This window comes from Saccopteryx leptura, chromosome 1 (assembly GCF_036850995.1).
Source record: "Saccopteryx leptura isolate mSacLep1 chromosome 1, mSacLep1_pri_phased_curated, whole genome shotgun sequence".
Lineage (NCBI taxonomy): Eukaryota > Metazoa > Chordata > Mammalia > Chiroptera > Emballonuridae > Saccopteryx > Saccopteryx leptura.
Genome location: NC_089503.1, coordinates 51528306 through 51546284, shown reverse-complemented (window position 1 = coordinate 51546284; position 17979 = coordinate 51528306). Strand labels below are relative to the sequence as shown.

The 17979-nt window shown below is 48.4% G+C and overlaps 1 protein-coding gene across 9 annotated transcripts in view; it reads right to left on the bottom strand.

Annotated features, from left to right (window-relative positions):
- Nucleotides 1-4161: 4161 nt before the first annotated feature.
- TRIM66 (tripartite motif containing 66) overlaps nucleotides 4162-17979 on the bottom strand; it is a 76094-nt gene continuing 62276 nt past the window's right edge. For all 9 annotated transcript variants that reach the window (XM_066366167.1, XM_066366187.1, XM_066366209.1 and 6 more), the window contains 10 exons: nucleotides 14270-14791; nucleotides 13917-14109; nucleotides 12172-12232; nucleotides 11557-11731; nucleotides 10958-11247; nucleotides 10356-10482; nucleotides 9953-10027; nucleotides 9435-9587; nucleotides 8800-9018; nucleotides 4162-7902 (listed from right to left, as the gene is read on the bottom strand). In XM_066366167.1, the coding sequence (XP_066222264.1) occupies nucleotides 7843-7902; nucleotides 8800-9018; nucleotides 9435-9587; nucleotides 9953-10027; nucleotides 10356-10482; nucleotides 10958-11247; nucleotides 11557-11731; nucleotides 12172-12232; nucleotides 13917-14109; nucleotides 14270-14791 (1875 nt within the window). In that variant the 3' untranslated portion in view covers nucleotides 4162-7842. The remainder of the gene's footprint in view (nucleotides 7903-8799; nucleotides 9019-9434; nucleotides 9588-9952; nucleotides 10028-10355; nucleotides 10483-10957; nucleotides 11248-11556; nucleotides 11732-12171; nucleotides 12233-13916; nucleotides 14110-14269; nucleotides 14792-17979) is intronic.

Genomic DNA, 17979 nt, shown 5'->3' with positions numbered 1-17979 from the left:
ACTTCTTTCACAGGTAATAGTCCAAAAAGTAAGCGAGTAGGCAGTTCAAGGTAGGTTCGAGCAGGTGGCTCTGCTTCATGAGATAGTCAAAGAACCTAGCTTCTTCCTAACCTCGGTTTCAGCGTTCTCTAAGATGTCACCTTCATCTGCAGGATTGAAGTGGCTGACCAGGAGCTTATCTATGTCTTTTTCTAAAGGGTAAAGGATATGGGGGAAGTGGAGGACAAGCAACTTCATTTAAAACCTGTGTCCTTGGAAGTTGTATTCATCACTGTGCCTCATGATTGACTGACTAGAACTTACTCCTAAAACAACATCCAGCTGTAGAGGAGGCTGGGAAGGTAGAGAAGAAAATTTTTACTAAACTTAAGGAGAAAATGGATACTGGCAACAACTGGCAGTATCTGCCACAATTGGAAAGTGGGCTCTAGGGGCTGACACTCCCTCAGTCCCAAACCATATCCTGTATGAGGCCTACAGGAGTTCATATCTACAGCAGGAGGTCCTTAGCCCATAGCTCCCTCGGACAAGGGCTCTTCCCAGGCATTCTTATTCTAGGAGGCCCTACAACACACATCAAACATTAAAATGCACCGACAGCCTGTGGTTAATCCAGTTCGTACTGCCAATTTTTGAAATTGTCTTTAGAATATTGCCTTTTAGATTATTTGGCAAGGAGTAATTCATTTAATTTGCAATTGGCTCAGGTTTCATAGCAATCATCTTATGCATGTAGAATTTCTTGTAAGTGAAAAACCATAATCTACAAATTGTTATCAAGTGTAATAAAAATTTTATTGAAATGATAAAATTAACAATTAACTGGTTTAATGTAATGGTAAATTTATAGACACTCAATTAAATATTTATTTTTTTAGGTTTTGCTATTTTTTATTTTATTTTTTTAGGAGTTATTTTTATAGGCCCCTGAAAAACTCTTAACTTACTAATTGTTTTCAAGCACAATAAAATTTGTATGAAATTGTCATAAAATTAACAATGGGTTCAACATATGGTGTAGTTTATTGGCATTATATATTTATTTAGGTTTTGCCATTTAAAACCATTTTTTTTAGAACTTATTTTTATCGAGCCCTGGATCCTCGGACTATACTACCTGGTGACCAAAACAGTGCCGAGGTCACAAGTGCAGGAAGAAGAGGTCTCCTTCAGGCCACCTGCCAGAGCAGGGCTTGCTCTATCTAGGGAGTGCGCTTGTTCTAGCAGCCTGTCATAGAACATGAGGAGTGGGGAGTAGAGAGGCTATGTGTCCCAGGACCTAGAGAAGGATAGAACTAGTACAGTTAGCAAGGGCCAAACACAGCAGAAAGCTCAGAGCAGGCATGGGAAATGTTTCAGCTACTTGGGCCAGTCTCAGAAGGGGTGGGGGGTGGGGTCAGAGACCATTTCCATGTCTCATCTTAAGCATTAAAACAATCATCCACCCTTGAAAAACAAACTTTCCAGTCTTTTTTTTTCCCATTGATTTGAGAGAGAGAGAGAGAGAGAGAGAGAGAGAGAGAGGAACGGAGAGGGAGGGAGAGAAAGAGAAAAGCATCAACTCAGTGTTTCACTTAAGTTGTTCCATTTAGTTGTGCACTCACTGACTGCTTCTTGTATGTGCCCTGACTGGGGATCGAACCCACAACCTCAGCACACCAGGAGGATGCTCTATCTACTAAGCCACCCGGCCAGGGCCTCTGTCTTTTCTGACACCACATTCCCCTTATTTCCTTCCCACATCCCTGAGACAGGGTACATGCAAAGAAGAATACACTGGAGGAGGGCTAGTATCCCAGGTGACCTTGAGACAAACGGAGGTGTCCAATAGGCCATAGGAGAGGCGGGTCTGGAACTCAGGGAGTGGGTCCATGACTTTATCATATTCTCTGAGATTCCGCATCAATTAGGTTGTTCAGTTGCAAATAAAAAAAACCAATCTTGGATAATTTAAGCAGAAAATGAATTTATGAAAATGCCATTTAGGTAGTTCACAGAATTGTTGGGAAGGCCAGAAAATTAAACTAAGAGCTAATTGGCCTACTGAAGGAACTACCACTGCCATCAAGCACCAGGTGCTTCAACTTGTCCCGCTGCTACTGCTGCCACGGAAACCCCACCCCAGTGCCACCAACACTGCCACCAGAGACGTCTCTATGGTCCCTGCTTTTCTTTCTTTTTCTTTTTTTAATTACTATCACTAGACCAGTATCCTGGCTGCAAGGATGCTGGGGTTTTTAAAATATCTAGCTTCTATAGTGAGAAGTGAGCTCTGCCTCTCAATATTCCTGGGGTGGGCACTTCCCCCCAAATAGGAAAGGGGTTCAGATTCTATGTAGTCAAAATGAATGAGAAATATTCATTCCAATGTCTATATGCTAAATGACTAGGAACCACTGGTGGAAAGCGGGTAGAGAGGAGAGTTAAGGCGAGGCGACCGGGGAATATCACTATACAAAGCACGTACTTGACATGTTGAGCGCCTGGAAGTGGAGGGCATTCCCTAACCCACCTCAAGTTGCTGCCTGCACTTTGAAGAATAGGCTATGTTCATGCAATAAGAAGCAGAGCTGAGTTCTTCCCTAGAAAGAAGGCTTCCCAGTTTATTCTTCCCTACCTGTGTGCTTGATGATTTTGGAGTCCGTGGGGTGGGGGGTGGCAAGAAGACCAGGGAGTATATTCCACCCTCATCATGAAAATACACTCCAGGACACAATGATTGGTAAAGAAAAGTGCTATGTTTTAATTTGTTCTTGAATATGTAGGTTATTTTTAGATTAGTGACACTTTCCCGTACAACAGTCCTCCCTTGTGCCCCAACCAAAACTTTGGATTCCAATGGCCACTTCTGGGAAAGGCCTCGGAGGAACTCACCCTGGATCTCCAAGAAAGGGGTGCAGCTCGAGGAACGAGCACGCGGCTCAAGGAGCAGCACCAGCTACTGAAGACTTTCTTCAAAGCAGCTCAGTTCTGGCCTTGGCCAAGTATCTCTGGCTGTGTCCTCTCCCAGTGTCCCCTTGTTCCCTGTGTGGCCTCAACTTTACACTAAGCATTACCATCTCTAGAGCTGGGGCACCTCTGAGAAATTGCTTTCCAATCCCCACCACCACCAGCAGCTTTATAGATGGGGAAGCTGTACCCAGCTCATAACTGGCAGAACCAAAATGTAGGCGTTCAGCAGGCCATACCTCCCTATTCCAGGAAAACACACCACAGTTGCCTCCAGCTCTAGGAACTGGAGCGATAGTGGTTATGATCAGTGCAAATGGGAAAGACCTGGTTAAAGGAGGCCAGGCTGACCCTAACTGAGCCCCAATAGAACACAAAACTTCTCAGTGTTCCCTCCATCAGAATGTTATCAGTGGCAGACAGCAACGCCACCAGGACCCTCCTCCTGGTTACCACGCACGAAGAACGTTTCATATGATCCCAAGCTTCTCGCAGGCTACGGCAAGCTCTGACTGGTATGGGATCATGGTGAGGAGCTGCCCGCCAGCCTAATAATCCCGTCTACCAAACTGCTTCTTGGTAAAACCCAATCCACACTCTTGGGCTAATTTAGATAGGCCTGTTAGCACACATGGTGAAGAGCTGTGTCTGTGCTGTGCTAGAAGTGACAGAGGGAAGGACTGAGAGATGCTAGCCTCCCAGCTAAGCCCATAAACATGCTTGGCATGAGGAGAATTGAGCCCAGGAGAAGAAACAAGCCAATGAAAAGAGGCTAAGAAAGGGGGGAGCAGAGCAGCTGGGGAGCAGGAGTAGCTGTGCTTCCTCCTGCCTTCCCAGCCCTGCAGAGAAGACCAAAGAAAGCTGCAGATGTGGCCCCGTCAAGGTTTCAGCAAAGGCTCAGCCAGGGAGGCTGAGAGGTAAGAAGAGAACCCAGAGACCTGGGGTGCCATAAAGCCAAGTGAAGAGGGTGTTGCAATGAGGAAGTGGTAGATGGTGTGAAATGCTGCAGAAAGTTCAAGGCAGTGAAGGACTGAAGGTATTTGTTTAATTTGGCAACTGGATAGTCACTGGTCACTTTTATTAAAAACTATTAGAGGGTGAAGAGTGACTGAAAAGAAGCAGTGAAAACAATTCTTTTTATAAGAAATTAGACTGACAAGGAAAAGTGCAAGGAGTAAAAGACTCCAAGACAGTTTTTTTAATCTTGGGGAGGCCTTTGCTTGTCTGTTGGCTATGTGGAGGTAACCAGTGGGGAGGGATGCCGAAGACCCAGGAAAGCAGAAGCAGTGGGACAAGTGACAGAGCAAAGTCTGGACAGACAGCAGGAATCAAGAAATGGGGCAGCAAACAGGAGCAAGAGGAGGGATAGAGACAGATGGGAGGGGAGAGAAACAAGTGGGCAAGTACGTGCTTGCTTCAGGTCCTCTCTTCTGTGACACGGACAGTGAGGTCAGCCACTTGCTGAGAGCAAAGGTGAACAGCCCGGACTGAAAGCACAGTAATAACAAGTCAGAAATAGACCCATGGATACTGAGAGCCCAGCAGAGGCTGTCATCTAAGAATCTGCCAACCTGTGGGAAGAAGGAGGAAAAAATTGGCTGATGCAGAAAATGGAGAATGGTTAATAGTTTAAGCAAAAGTTAGAGGGGATGAGAAATTTCACAATGCTGATAAAAATGGCAGTGATGGGCCTTAGGTTCAGGCCAGGGAGAAAAGAAGTCTAGAAGAAGGCTGAAAGACTGGGAGAGCAGCTGAGGTCACAGAAATGGGCTAAAGGGGCAGGCAATTCAAATCAACAGCAGCAAGGGAGTGGGAGAGGAGAAAGCACAGCGATGGTGAGCAATGCTCAGTTCAGGAGTTCAGAAAAGATGCGAGGTGATACCATGGACTGAGAGTGGAAACAGAGCAGAGTCCAGGAACAAACAAGAAAGGGCCGTGGTCTTAGGAGCAAGGCAAAGCTCTGTTGCCAGAAATGGGTACAGGGAGCAGAGTGTGCCGGGCTTGATGTTAGGGCCTGCGCACAGCTAAGGCTACAGAAGGTCTGGGGGCTGCCATGCGGGGTACTCGCAGAGGGTATGCAGTGAGCAACTGCTAGCAGTTCGGAGCAACCTACCCATGTTCTGCAAGAGTTTCTTACAAGTTCATCCTGCACCAATGTTTGCACTAAAATCCCCTTGTCATCAATTGAAGCCACTTCACTCTGCTTCCCAGCACACCCAAAAAGCCCAAAGTCTTCTCTAAGATGGCATTCTGTATCATAAGAATTCAGAACTCATTGTATCTCCATTTCCTGACTTTTTCAAGGGCCAAAGGGCTTAACTGACTTCAAAATGGGGCCATTAACTAAGTCAAAAGCAGGAACCATGCAAATGTTTGCAAAGAGCCACTGAAGTCAATCACTCAGCTGTTAGCTTTTAAAAAAATTTCTTTCTAAAAATTCATGATGTTTTCTGCATGCAAAAACAAAACAAAATAAAACATAACCACGACTCATAACATTGGTGCTAAGCACACACGAAAAGCCAGAGAGAGGGAAGTGTTTTCAGGTAACCAGTGTAGGAATGGTACAGTGGGCCAGGGTCTCAAACTCTTGGAGGAAAGGCTAGTCTGCCTCCTGCCCCTCCCAGCTCAGGTGCCTAGGGAGCCTCTCAGCATGCAGGAGCTCTGTGACTGGAAAGGGATATGTGGCTCTCCACTACAGCACTGAGGTCCTCTGGCCCAGCAGGCTGGTCCCGGGGCCCATCACGCTATACCCAAGCTGGAAGCTTCATAGATAAAAGGAAAGCCAAGATCTAGCCAAGTATTTCTTCTTCATATTTGTGGTCTCCAACTAGTCCTGGGGAAGGATCATAATCAAGTTTGAGACTGTCACCGCCTTCACCTGGCTGCCCAACATGAAGCACCGTGGAGCTCTCTCGGGGGAGGGGGAATGTGGGCCACACAAAGGAAAGATTACAAAGCAGGAATTAGTGAGGTAATTATAGGGGGAACCTTGCCAATCCAACCAAACAGTGAACAAGATTCAAAAATGGAAAGGGAAGTGGTCAGAGCCCAAACCAGAAAGTCATGTTAACCCCAAAGAGCAGAGGGTTAAGTCCAAGGACTGGCAGGCTGCTAGTCTTAGAGACTTGGTCATCCCAAACCAGAAAACAGGGTGTAGAAGCCCAGCTGCTTAGGAGAGCTTGGCAAGCTCTGGTTTAAGAATGGCAAGCCAATGAGGGCAGTTTGAGGTGATTTCCAACCTGGGTGGGGAAGGAAATAATCTGTACCATCAACTCACAAGGAGAGATGGGATGTTTTCTCTGATCAAAATGTTCCTGTCAACAAAGACCCTACACACAAGAACTTCCTTAAATTATGTCTTTTAGCAAAAATAAAACCGTGACCTAAGAATCCTTTGAAATAAACCAATCCATGACAGGACCAGGGAGAGCTGTGTCTTCGGATCACGGACGTTCCAGGTCCACAGCTCCCTTTCAGCACCAGCAACAGGTTCTTCTCTCCAGCAAGCCTTGGCTGGCAAGGCTGTGTGATCCAGCACTGGCCTTTGCCTCTTCCTCCCGGCCACCCTGAATGTACCATGAACACCATCCAAGACAGCTGGAGCTCTGCTCCTGGCCCCATGGCTTCTAGGATACCTCCCTCCGCTTCCAAAGAAAAGTCAAGTCCTGAAGTGGCTTCAGGGACACCGAAGGGGCTTTTCACCTCCAGTTTTCCCCTTCTTCATCCTAGACAGAACTTCCCAGAGAATGCCTAGGTCTGGCTCCTGCCAATCGTTCTGGCCTTCTTCAACCTCCAGTGGTGACAAAAAAAAAGATCTACCAGCAGAGACGTGCTTTTTCCAGGCTGTGGGCAGCCCAAGGGCAGGTCAGTCGAAGAACTGCCTTCTGATCTTTTGCTCTGTGAATGTGGACAGGTAGAGGACTAGAGCCTCTGAGCAGGAGCAGAGTGAGCTGGCTGTGGGTCACCCTCCCTGCCCAGAAAACTCTGTGCCTGAAGCAGCTGCCTCGGTTTCCCAAACAGAACTTGGGATCTAAACCTCAAAATGGAGATAATGAAGGGGCCATCAACAATCACTTCTAGGAAGGCAGGTTCTGACACCAAAGAGGAGCTTTTAGCCCAAAGTGAGTGGCCTAGAGGGCTGGCTCTAAAGTTGACATCTTCTTAGGCCAAATAAAATCTGAGCCTAAAGATGTAAGTGGTCCCCACACAGCCACCCACCAATCAAGAACGCCATACCATCCAGAGCACTTTCCCAACAGCCACCTACGTCAACATCAGGAAGGGGGCATGAAAACAAATACCCTGAAAACCGTTAGAACCCGAATAGGCACCAATTGAGACCTCTGGTCTCTCGAAGCCTCCATTATCCTGCCCAGGGCTGGTGCCTCTGTCCCGGCAGGCCAAGCAAAGGCAAACAGTGACAGTCTTTGGCTGTGCTGGACCAGGGATCTCAGGCCTGCAATTTGTCAGAACCTCTCTCCCTTCTCTTACCCTCTTCTGAGCCCAAGAGAAATTCAGATATATACATTGCTCCTGAGCTCTGCATTCTGAAAGGTGAAAAAGTCTGCCTTCCTCAGCAAGAACAATCACCAAGGAAGTTAGGTCCTCCCATGCCTGACCAGGCTCGGTCTGGTCATTACCCTATACATCGATCATTCTGGTGATAGGGAACACTTCCCTCTGCAGTTTATTACTGAAATCTTCTCTGCAGTGGATGCACTAAGCCTCCCAAATAAATGTTGTAAGATGCAAATGGCAAAGAAGGGCACTACACCAGCTCAACAAGACTCGTCTCACATCCACAATCTGAAGAGAATGAGCAGAGAGGTGGGGAGGAATGGTCAGCAGGACGCGGCTCCATCCGCCAGAGTGCTCAGTCTCCTTCCGGCTCTACACTTGGGAGACGCTGTTGGCCAGACGGAAAGACATTTTTTTTGCTCTTTCACTCTCCTGAAAGAAAAAAATAAATACATACATATATGGCACACAGTAGGCAGGCAATGCACTGTGGTGGAATTAAATAGGTCTGAATTGGTATTTCACGTCTGCATAGCTGGGACCAGCAAAAGGCCAGAGGAGCTCTCTTTGCTGCAAGCAACACTTCCCCTTCCTTCTCTACACACCAAGGGCCTGAAGAGATTCCTTCCTTTCTCCCAAACCCCAGTTAAAATTTGGCTCTGAGGCCTGACCAGGCAGTGGTGCAGTGGGTAGAGCGTTGGACTGGGATGCGGAGGACCCAGGTTCGAGACCCCGAGGTCACCAGCTTCAGCGGGCTCATCTGGTTTGAGCAAAGCTCACCAGCTTGGACCCGAGGTCACTGGCTCGAGCAAGGGGTTACTCGGTCTGCTGTAGCCCCCTGGTCAAGGCACATATGAGAAAGCAATCAATGAACAACTAAGGTGTCGCAATGAAAAACTAATGATTGATGCTTCTCATCTCTCTCCATCCCTGTCTCTCTGTCCCTATCTATCCCTCTCTCTGACTCTCTGGCTCTGAGAGCAGGCACTACTCTTCCCTACGGGCACCCCAGTTTAGAATCACCAGCATTGAACTGGGGGGCAGGAGAACCTCGTTTCTCACCCTGGTCCTGCTGGTCATTTACTGAGCGACCCTGAGGAAGTCCAACCACCTCTCTGGATTTTGAACCTCAGGGAGTTGGTGAGCCCCACAACGCCCTGCCTGCCTCTCAGACTAAGGCATTTCAAGTGAGAGTTCACTGCCACCACTCTCGTGTGCCACCTGAGCAGCTTCATTCTGGGCTGCTCTTGTGCATGCTGCTCAGGTGCCCCCTGCCTGCCGATCGCCCGCCCAGCCCCGCCTGCCTGCCAGCTGGCAGCAACTCCTCACCATGTGGCGCCGCCGCCTCTTCGGCTGGCTCCCCTCCTGCATGTAGGCAGGCCACAGGAAGCCTTGGGGAGTGGAGCAGCCACTCTCGCTAGACACCTCCTCGGAGTCTGAGTCCTCCTGCCTCGGCCGGGCGAACTGTTTCTCTGGGTAGATCTCCTTCAACCAGCCCTCAAAGAACACTTCCAGGCAGCGGCCGGCCTCTGCAACCTCGGAGTCAGGCTGAGGGGGAGGAGAGCGGTGAGGGTCTGGCCTCTTTCTACCAGCCCATCTCTTCCAGGCCTCTCAAGAGCTACACAGAGACCACAAAGCCTAGCTGGGTCTCCTGGATGTCTGGAAATGTATGTTTTTCTCCTCAGGACTCAGCATAACCAGTTTGGTATCAGTTCTTAAAACAGAAATGACCCTGACAGTTTCCCACAGGTGGCCAGTCACTAGTACCACCCCACATCCTCCTCCTGAGCCCATGTGGGGGCCCAAGCGCAAGAGACAGCTTTTAAACACCCACTACGTACCGGGCCCCAGAGGTCTGCTCTCAAGTCCTCCCTGCAGCCCAGGACCCATCCCGATACCCTATCCAGCCGCGGCATGTTGGGGCCCCTGGGAAACAGGGCAGAGGTAAAACAAGCAGGACGTACATAATTGAACTTAGCGCAGTTCCAGAACATGAGGCGCACGTCGGACACCACCTCCTCCGGGGTGGTGTAGTGAGCCGGGTCCTTCTTCTGCAGCCTCCTTCGGATGATTGACAGGTCCATGGGTCTCTTGATAATCTGGTAGTAATGCCGGGCCTGGGGGAGAAAGAGGCAAAGTAGGAAGAGAGAAGTGAAAACAAGAAAAAAAGAAGAGATGGAGAATAAGTTGGAATAGAAGTAAAAAAATAAAAGGTACCATAAGAAAGAGAAAGGCCCACAGAAGAAAAGTGTAGAGAAATAAGACAGAGAGAAAGGAAAAAGGAGGAATGTTTTACTTGTCAAGTCAGGTGCGATGCAGCAGCCCGGGGTGGGGAGGGGCTGTGGTGGCCACGCCCCCTGGTCTCCTGGACCATCCACAAATTAATGTACTTCCAGTGGCTGAGCTCTGAGCCCACCTGGGTACCACCGGCCCTCGAAGCAGAAAGCACAGTAACAGGCAGAAACAGCAAGGCCTTCCTTACCAGTGGGCTGACAGGTTCGTGGAAAGGCAGGCTGAGGCTATTGCAGCACAAGGACAGTACCAGCTTCTCACACTTCTGCAGAAATCAGAATTGGCATCCGTGTTACTTTATTCTGGCCCCACCTCAATGAACACTACACACAGTGATCCTGATAACACGAAAGGGGTTGACTGTTCCACAGGGTCTGGGCCATCACACTAAGGCATGGTTCAGCCTCCTGGGCCAGAAGAAAACAGCTGGCAGAAAGAAAATCACAGCAAACTCCCCATGGGCCAAACAGTCAGGCACAGCCCTAAAGAGAGGCACACCCAGAGAGCCCCTCACCCGCTCAGAGGGCCTCAGCCCCCGTTGGCACAGGGAGGCTGCACCAGCACGGAACCTATTCCCATAGACCCCTCCATACCTTCTGGTCAGATAAGCTCAGGCCAGGAGGGAACCGCCCTCCGGGCTGGTGATAGCGGGCATTCTCACAGTCATACTCCATCTCGGGCTCGGTCAGGCTATGGCACAAGGTACACACCCAATCTCCCCTGCAGAGAGAGGCAGGTGAGGCCAAGTTAGGCCTCAGCACATTGCTCAGAGCTCCCTCCCCTGTCCCTGTGTCCCAAAACAGGCATGTGGGGAGTGGGGCATGGGAAACTGAGCTCCTAGCCCCTTACTGTAAGGAATAACTTCCAAACCGTGAGCTTGAGAAGAATTCAGTAACCCGGGATTTAATGAGTGCAGGAAAAGAGAAGTTATGAAGGGGCTGGGACAGGAGTGTAGGGACAGTCTATGTGCACGAGGAAGCTGGAAACAGTGAAGGAACAGAAGCCACCTGAATTTCAAGCATCCACATTTCTGTGTGCAGAAGGAGCACAGCTATAGGACCACTAACTCACAGACCTGCAGGCCCAGCGAGGGGAGGGAGCCACCAGAGGGAGCTCTGACGGCCTGGCCTGAAATCATCATCCTTGAAAGATGCCCCTGCTAACAAGGTGATGGCCCCGGACTGGCATGACTCACCCTGGGAAGCTGAGCAAGGCTGGCAAGTGGCAGGAAAGGTGGTACACTTTGGGGCAGCGGTCACAGCACAGCAACTCCCCCCCGTTGAGGCACACAGCACAGAAGTCCTCGTTCTCTATTGGTGCTGGGGCCCCCTTCTTGGCTCCAGGAGCTCGGGGAATAAGCCTGTGTTCTTCAGGAGATGCCCCCTCCACCTCTGGTGACTGATGTTCAGCCAGAGACGTCACAGTGACTTTTCTTCCTCCCAGACTTGGGGCCTGGATGGCATCAGGCTTGTTGTTCTGACTGACCTTGGAGAAGAAGTGGGTCTGAGCGTCAGATTACTGCACTTGCACTCGTGGGTTGTTGAGGGAGGGAAGGAGGAGAGGGGTTGACAAGCCCTGAACACTGACTTATTCCAGGACCATAAGCCAGCCAAGCCCCGTGCTTGCTGGCAGCTCACTCCTAATGTGCATCGCACAAGCCCATTATGGCAGGGGGAAAGTCCGGCCAAGCTGCAGCCCCACTGAGACTCAGGACAGGGCCAGAGCCAGAATTCTGGTGGTAGCAGAGAAAAGAGGGATTCCAAGGTTCAAGGCCAAGGCAGAACAAAGTGGTACCTTAATGGACATGCTAGAGGACTCGGCGCCACACTCGATGATCAACAGGAAGCTCCCATCCTGATCATTCTTGTGTGGCTTCAACTTGAACACAGGCATCTCCCCCGAAGAGGTCGCACAGAGCTTGAGTCGCTCCAGCCGCACATAGGGAATCTTGGGCTCACTATTGTAGGGTCTGTGGCAAGAGAAATACCTGTGGGTCTTGGTGGGAGCCTTCTCTGGCCCTAACCTCTAAGTAGGGCTCATCCAGGATCCCACAACTGAATTGTTGCTCAAGATCTCCTCAGTCCAACCCTCAACAAGCCCACATTCTGCCCTCCTGCCCAGCTCTGCCTGGCCAGGCCCTGCCAGCCCCTGGGAAGCCCCGTGGCCAAAGACAAAGGTTCCATGAAGAGGGCAGACTGCACACACAGCATATGCCTCACGGCGCAGGAGCCATTATATCTCCCACAACCACCCCGGACACACAACCACACAGACCCCTCTTGAGGGTCTAGGGGTTGAAGAAGACAGTTGCAGGCAAACTTCTGCTTCTAGTTAAGTCATCCTGTGCAAACCTCCCAGGACATAAATTTGAGGGAGTGGGAGAAAAAGGTCAGGCCAAGAATCTGTTACCTGATACTCCGGTTCTCCTTTGTGTCCATCTCTAGGGCTCCCCGTTCAAAATTCTCACACTCTAAGGCAAAACACATATATCTGTGACATATATTTATGACAGCATACCCTGTTCATATCTGCTATTCATACCTTTGGTCACATGCCTGCCACATAATGTTACATACACGGTAATCATTCATAGTGGTGACAATCCTACTATGGCTCCCCTTCCTGACAGGGAAGGAAGGCCACCTTCTCTTAAGAAGATAAACACAGATAATAATCAGAGGCCACCTAGGAGTGAGTGTTGGGTCAAGCTCAGAGAAACCTGCTTCTCACCTTCAAAGTGAGCCCAGAAGTCATTTGTTCTCCCGACACTGGTGTTACCTGCTCTCAGGAGTCATTCTGTCCTGCCTCTGCCTTTTCAGCCAAGTGCTGGGATTCCAGCTCACATTCCGTGGGCAAAAGGTTCCTGGGACCCCTGCCCAGAGTGGTGCAGTCTGTGTAGGTGGGCAGGTGGCAGTGTGGGGAGAGAGGAGAAAACTAGCTTCTACTGAGCTACCAACTTAGCACCAGGCACTGTCCTGGGCACTTTCCACAGGCAAGCAGGATCCAAAAACTGTAATGACTTACAATGCAGAGTTACATTATTGTGCAGTTAAGAACCAATACTCTTTCAGTTGGTCACTCAGTCATTGTAAGGGGAAAAGAAGAATTGTTTTGTTTTCATTTATTACATGTACAGTATAGAGACTCATCATTACAAACTAAACGCATGTCACACACTGACCTGAAAATGTCCCATATGATCACTAAGCCGTTGCTTCCTAACTCCCCAACTTTAGCGCTCCCCTTCCATAGAGGAAAGGAACTTTAGCCTACCAGTGGTCGGCAAACTCATTAGTCAACAGAGCCAAATATCAACAGTACAACGATTGAAAGTTCTTTTGAGAGCCAAAGTTTTTAAACTTAAACTATATAGGTAGGTACATTCCTTATCGAGGTAGCGCCCGCACGTGGTATTTTGTGGAAGAGCCACACTCAAGGGGCCAAAGAGCCGCATGTGGCTCAGGAGCGGCAATTTGCCGACCGGGGGCCTAGTCCCTCTGAGAAGGGTGTGGGTAGATGAGAAGAGGGTTAGAGGCCATTTCTACTGGTCTAAATTCCCTTTACTATGAGGCACAACAAAAACACATTTTACTGCCAAGTGCAAGGCAAATTCATATTACTACAGAGTAAGTCCCCAAATGATCTCCCTGCAGTTCCTGTCCCAGCAGCCTGTGAGGCAGGTAAGATTAGCCCCATTTCTAGAGAAAAACAAAACAAAACAAAATAAAAAACAGCTCAGAAAAGTTAGGTATCTTGCCCAAGATCAAATATAGAAACAGTTCTGGTTTTCTAACTTAGCTCTGACTCCAAACTCAGACATGCTCTTTTCTCTAAAATAGTTTGTCAAGGCTAGCCCTCCTGGGGTAAATTGTTCCTGTTACCTCACTTATAACCCGGAACCCCAGAATGTTTTGCATGGGAAATGCTATAAGGAGGCTAAGTCCTGGCCACTCCTGGGTCAGCCATGGCCACAGTGAGGGAAACAGGACAGCACTCAACAAGCCAGCTCTGGAGGAGACAGAGTTAGCCCAAGAGGATCACTGCTCCCTCAGGCTTTGGGCCTGTCTCCTACCTCTGTCTCTCCTGGAAATGTTCAGTCCACATGCTCACGTCCGCGGTCAGCACGAAAAGCAGGCTGCTTACTTGAGTCTCACCTTTTCGGTTCCGGTACTGCTGCAGAACCATGGATGTGTTTATCACTGAGACCACAGTTGGTTTTTTCACAGAGAGGTTAATTGGTTCCTCCAGTTCTGAGGGGACAGCCAAGTCCTTGGAAACATCTAGACCAGGGGCTGTGAGGCCTTGTCCCAAAGAGTCAGTGAAACGGTTGGAATCCTCACTTTCCAACTTTCAAAAGTAAAAGGTCAACAAAAATCAAAGTGATCAGATATTTTTGCCATTAGTGGTCACAGAGCTGTTAAGCAAAAGCAAGGATAAGGCCTTTAGGGGCCACCCTTTTGCCCAGTGATAAGCAGAGATAGTTAAATGGCATTTTCCCAGGACTTACCTTACACAGGGCATTCCCCATGGAGGGGTCAGCCCCATCCCCAGGGCACAGGCTTTCTGCCACTCGGCCAGGGCCAGGACTGCAGCTAGCTCCAGTTTCCAGCTGCACGTCAGGAGCCGGAGGCATACTCTGCACAGGGCAAGTGGCCAAACTTGAAACAGCCTGGGTAGGACCAGATATCAGACTGGGCCCGGCCTGAGAGTAATCACTTGCCAGGCTTGTGATGGCCTGGGAGGACTCACTCATCAGGTTGGGCATGGACTGGGGTGTGCCACGCACAAGGCTGGGCATTGTCTGCTGGTGACTGGCTGTCAGGCTGGACATAGCCTGGTTTTGACTGCTCGTCAGGCTAGACATGGTTGGTAGGGAGCCACTCAGCAGGCTTGGTATTGCCTGCGGGGGGCCACCTGTCAGGCTGCTCATGCTCTGGACCTGTGGCTCTAGGGCCCTTGCCAGCCTCATAGATGACAGTTCCATCTCCAGAGTGTTGGAAAAGCCCATGATGCTCACAGAGGTGGAGCGCTGCGGGAGCAAAGATAGGGTAGAGTCAAGCTGATAGCTGGGGATGGGGGGAGAGGGCAAGGTGAGGCAACCCATAAGAGCTCCTCCCTTTTATGCTCTCATAAATCCTAGTACTCTATTCTCATAGCACAATCTGTGACACCATTTGATTAATGTCTGCTTCCCCTACAAACTGTAAACTCCACTAGGGCATGGATTTTGTCTATTTTGCTTACCCTCTATTCCTAGAACCATGAGTAGTGCCTAGCTGAATAAATGAATTAATGAGCTATTTCAATTTTTTAACAAACAACAATAATGCATGGCTGTTTATTCTACAAATCATAAGCCAAATGAATAGCAGCTTAGTTCTGCTAACAACTGAGTCGATGAGCCTCTCTAAAATAATAATTGTTTTTATCTTGTTAAAATTTATTAAGAATTTATTACATGCAAGGCAATTCATGGAGTGTTTTAGACACATTTGCTTATTTAATCCTCACAACAAACATTAAAGGGTTGTCATGAAGGCTAAAACAAAGAATCCACGCAAACATTTAGAGCAATGTCTGGCATATTGCAGGTACTCAATGAACCCAGCTATTGTTGTTGTTATTATTGTTGTGACCCTAATTTTATACTGGAGTGAAAAACTACAGAATATTATGACAAGAATTACTAATTTCATGTACAGGAAGAAAGAGAGGAATTGGGAAACTTCATCCAGAAAGACATCAGAAGTGTTGTTTTATTAATGTTATTGGAAACCTAATCTCATAAATTTCCATTTCTTTTTACTTGTGCTCACATATAGAAATATAATTGAGGAGATGACATCAGAGTAATGACAGCATGAGAGATACTCCTGATCTCACCCCCTGAAATTTCAACAAATTGAACAACTATAACACAGCAAAGGAACCCCAGCTGGGCTCACAGGTGCGTGTGAAAGAGCCACACACCAAAAGGACTAAAGGTAGGACAGGATGAAGAAAGGGGTGGAATATAAAACACACTCACAGTGGGTTTTTTTCCTCTGTCAGACTGGAGAGGAGGGAAGCTCAGACTGTTTGGATTTTGTCTGAGGGGTACAGAGAGGGAAACTCGAGTGACTGGGTCTCCTCTGCTGGGAGGAGCAGTGAGACAGAGGGGCAGAGGGGGAGATAAATGAAAGCAGCCAGAGCACAGGGTTACTGCCAATGGTCCCATGGTCTGCCTGCAGCCCTCAGTTGGCAGAGACAAAGAAAACTAAAGTACAACACCCAGCCTCCCAGACCCCACCTCCCTCACCTCGTGGTAAGGAGAGGGGCAGAGACAAACCCCACAGCTAGCTCTCCAGAGCCACTGTCTTCCCTGAAGAACACAGGTGCTCCACATCTGGTGCCCTGGTCTGTTGAAACCTGGGAAGAAGCGCTAGGAGGCCTGAGACCACCACTGCTTGAGCCATAAAGCCAAAGCCAGAGAGCCCTCACAACACATCCCGCACACCAATGCAACTGTGGCCCTGCTTACATAATTGTGACCTCAACATCTTAGTGGAGGACATCTCAGGAATTTCACAGAGGTAAAACTTGTAATATAGTGACACCTACTGGAAGAAATCCTCATCCAAAATTTATTTTTCCTTTTATTTTCTTCATTTTTTCCTTTTTTTCTTCTTATTCTTTCACTTTTTCTCCTTTGAATTTCATTTTCTTTTTTTTTTGTTTTGTTTTGGTTTTTTTCTTAAGTGAGAAGCAGGGAGGCAGAGAAACATACTCCCACATATGCCTTAATGGGATCCAACCAGCAAGCCCACTAGGGGGCGATGTTCTGCCCATCTGGGGCCATTGGTCCATTGCAATCAGAGCCATTTTAACTCCTTAGGCAAGGCCACAGTGCCATACTCAGCACCTGGGCCAACTTGCTCCAATGGAGCCCTGGCTGAGGAAGGGGAAGAGAGAGATAGAGAGAAGAGAGAGGGAGAAGGGTGGGGAAGCAGATGGGTGCTTCTCCTGTGTGCCCTGGCCGGGAATTGAACCCAGGATATCCACACGCTGGGCTGACGCTCTACCACTGAGCCAACTGGCCAGGGCTTCTTTAATTTTTATATATTTTATTCTTAGTCTTTTCTGGGTGTTTTGTTTTTTCCTTTCTTTTGTTTGTTTTGGTTTTTAACCATTTTTCCTGGGATTTTTCTTCTTTGTCATAATTTTATAGACTTTTATATTTTTATTGTATTTCTTTAATTTTTCATTTCTTTAGTTTTATTTTTTGCTAAGGTTCTTAACAACACCACTCTCAAATGCCATCAAAGTAGAAAATATTTAATACCATGGCTACACAAGACAGATGCAGTTCAGAGAGAAAATGAAAAATCTCCAGAAAAAATATTTTTTTTCTTTCTTTTTTTTTTTTTGTATTTTTCTGAAGCTGGAAATGGGGAGAGACAGTCAGACAGACTCCTGCATGCGCCCGACCGGGATCCACCCCGGCACGCCCACCAGGGGCAACGCTCTGCCCACCAGGGGGCGATGCTCTGCCCCTCTGGGGCGTCGCTCTGTCGCGACCAGAGCCACTCTAGCACCTGGGGCAGAGGCCAAGGAACCATCCCCAGCGCCCGGGCCATCTCTGCTCCAATGGAGCCTCGGCTGCAGGAGGGGAAGAGAGAGACAGAGAGGAAGGAGAGGGGGAGGGGAGGAGAAGCAGATGGGCGCTTCTCCTGTGTGCCCTGGCCGGGAATCGAACCCGGGACCTCTGCACGCCAGGCCGACGCTCTACCACTGAGCCAACCGGCCAGGACCCAGAAAAAATATTTCAATCACATGGAAACCTTGTAGTTATGTGATAGAGAATTCAAATTGAAATTCTAAAACTACTAAATGAGATGCCAGAAGACACCAATAGGCAACTTAATGAGTTCAGAAAACAAATTAATGAACAAAACAAATATCTCACCAAGGAGACTGAAACTTTAAAAACAGAGATAAAGAACTCAATACATGAATTGAAGACTGAGGTAGCAAGTTTAGCTAATAGAGGAATCAGCGACATCAAGACAGGCAACTAGATGACATTATCCTGTATCTAGAAAACCCCAAAGATTCAACCATAAAACCATTAGAAGCAATAAACCAATACAGTAAACTCACAGGAAGAGAGAGATATACAAAATCAATATACAAAAGTCCATTGCTTTTCTATACACCAATGATGGAACTTTAGAAGAT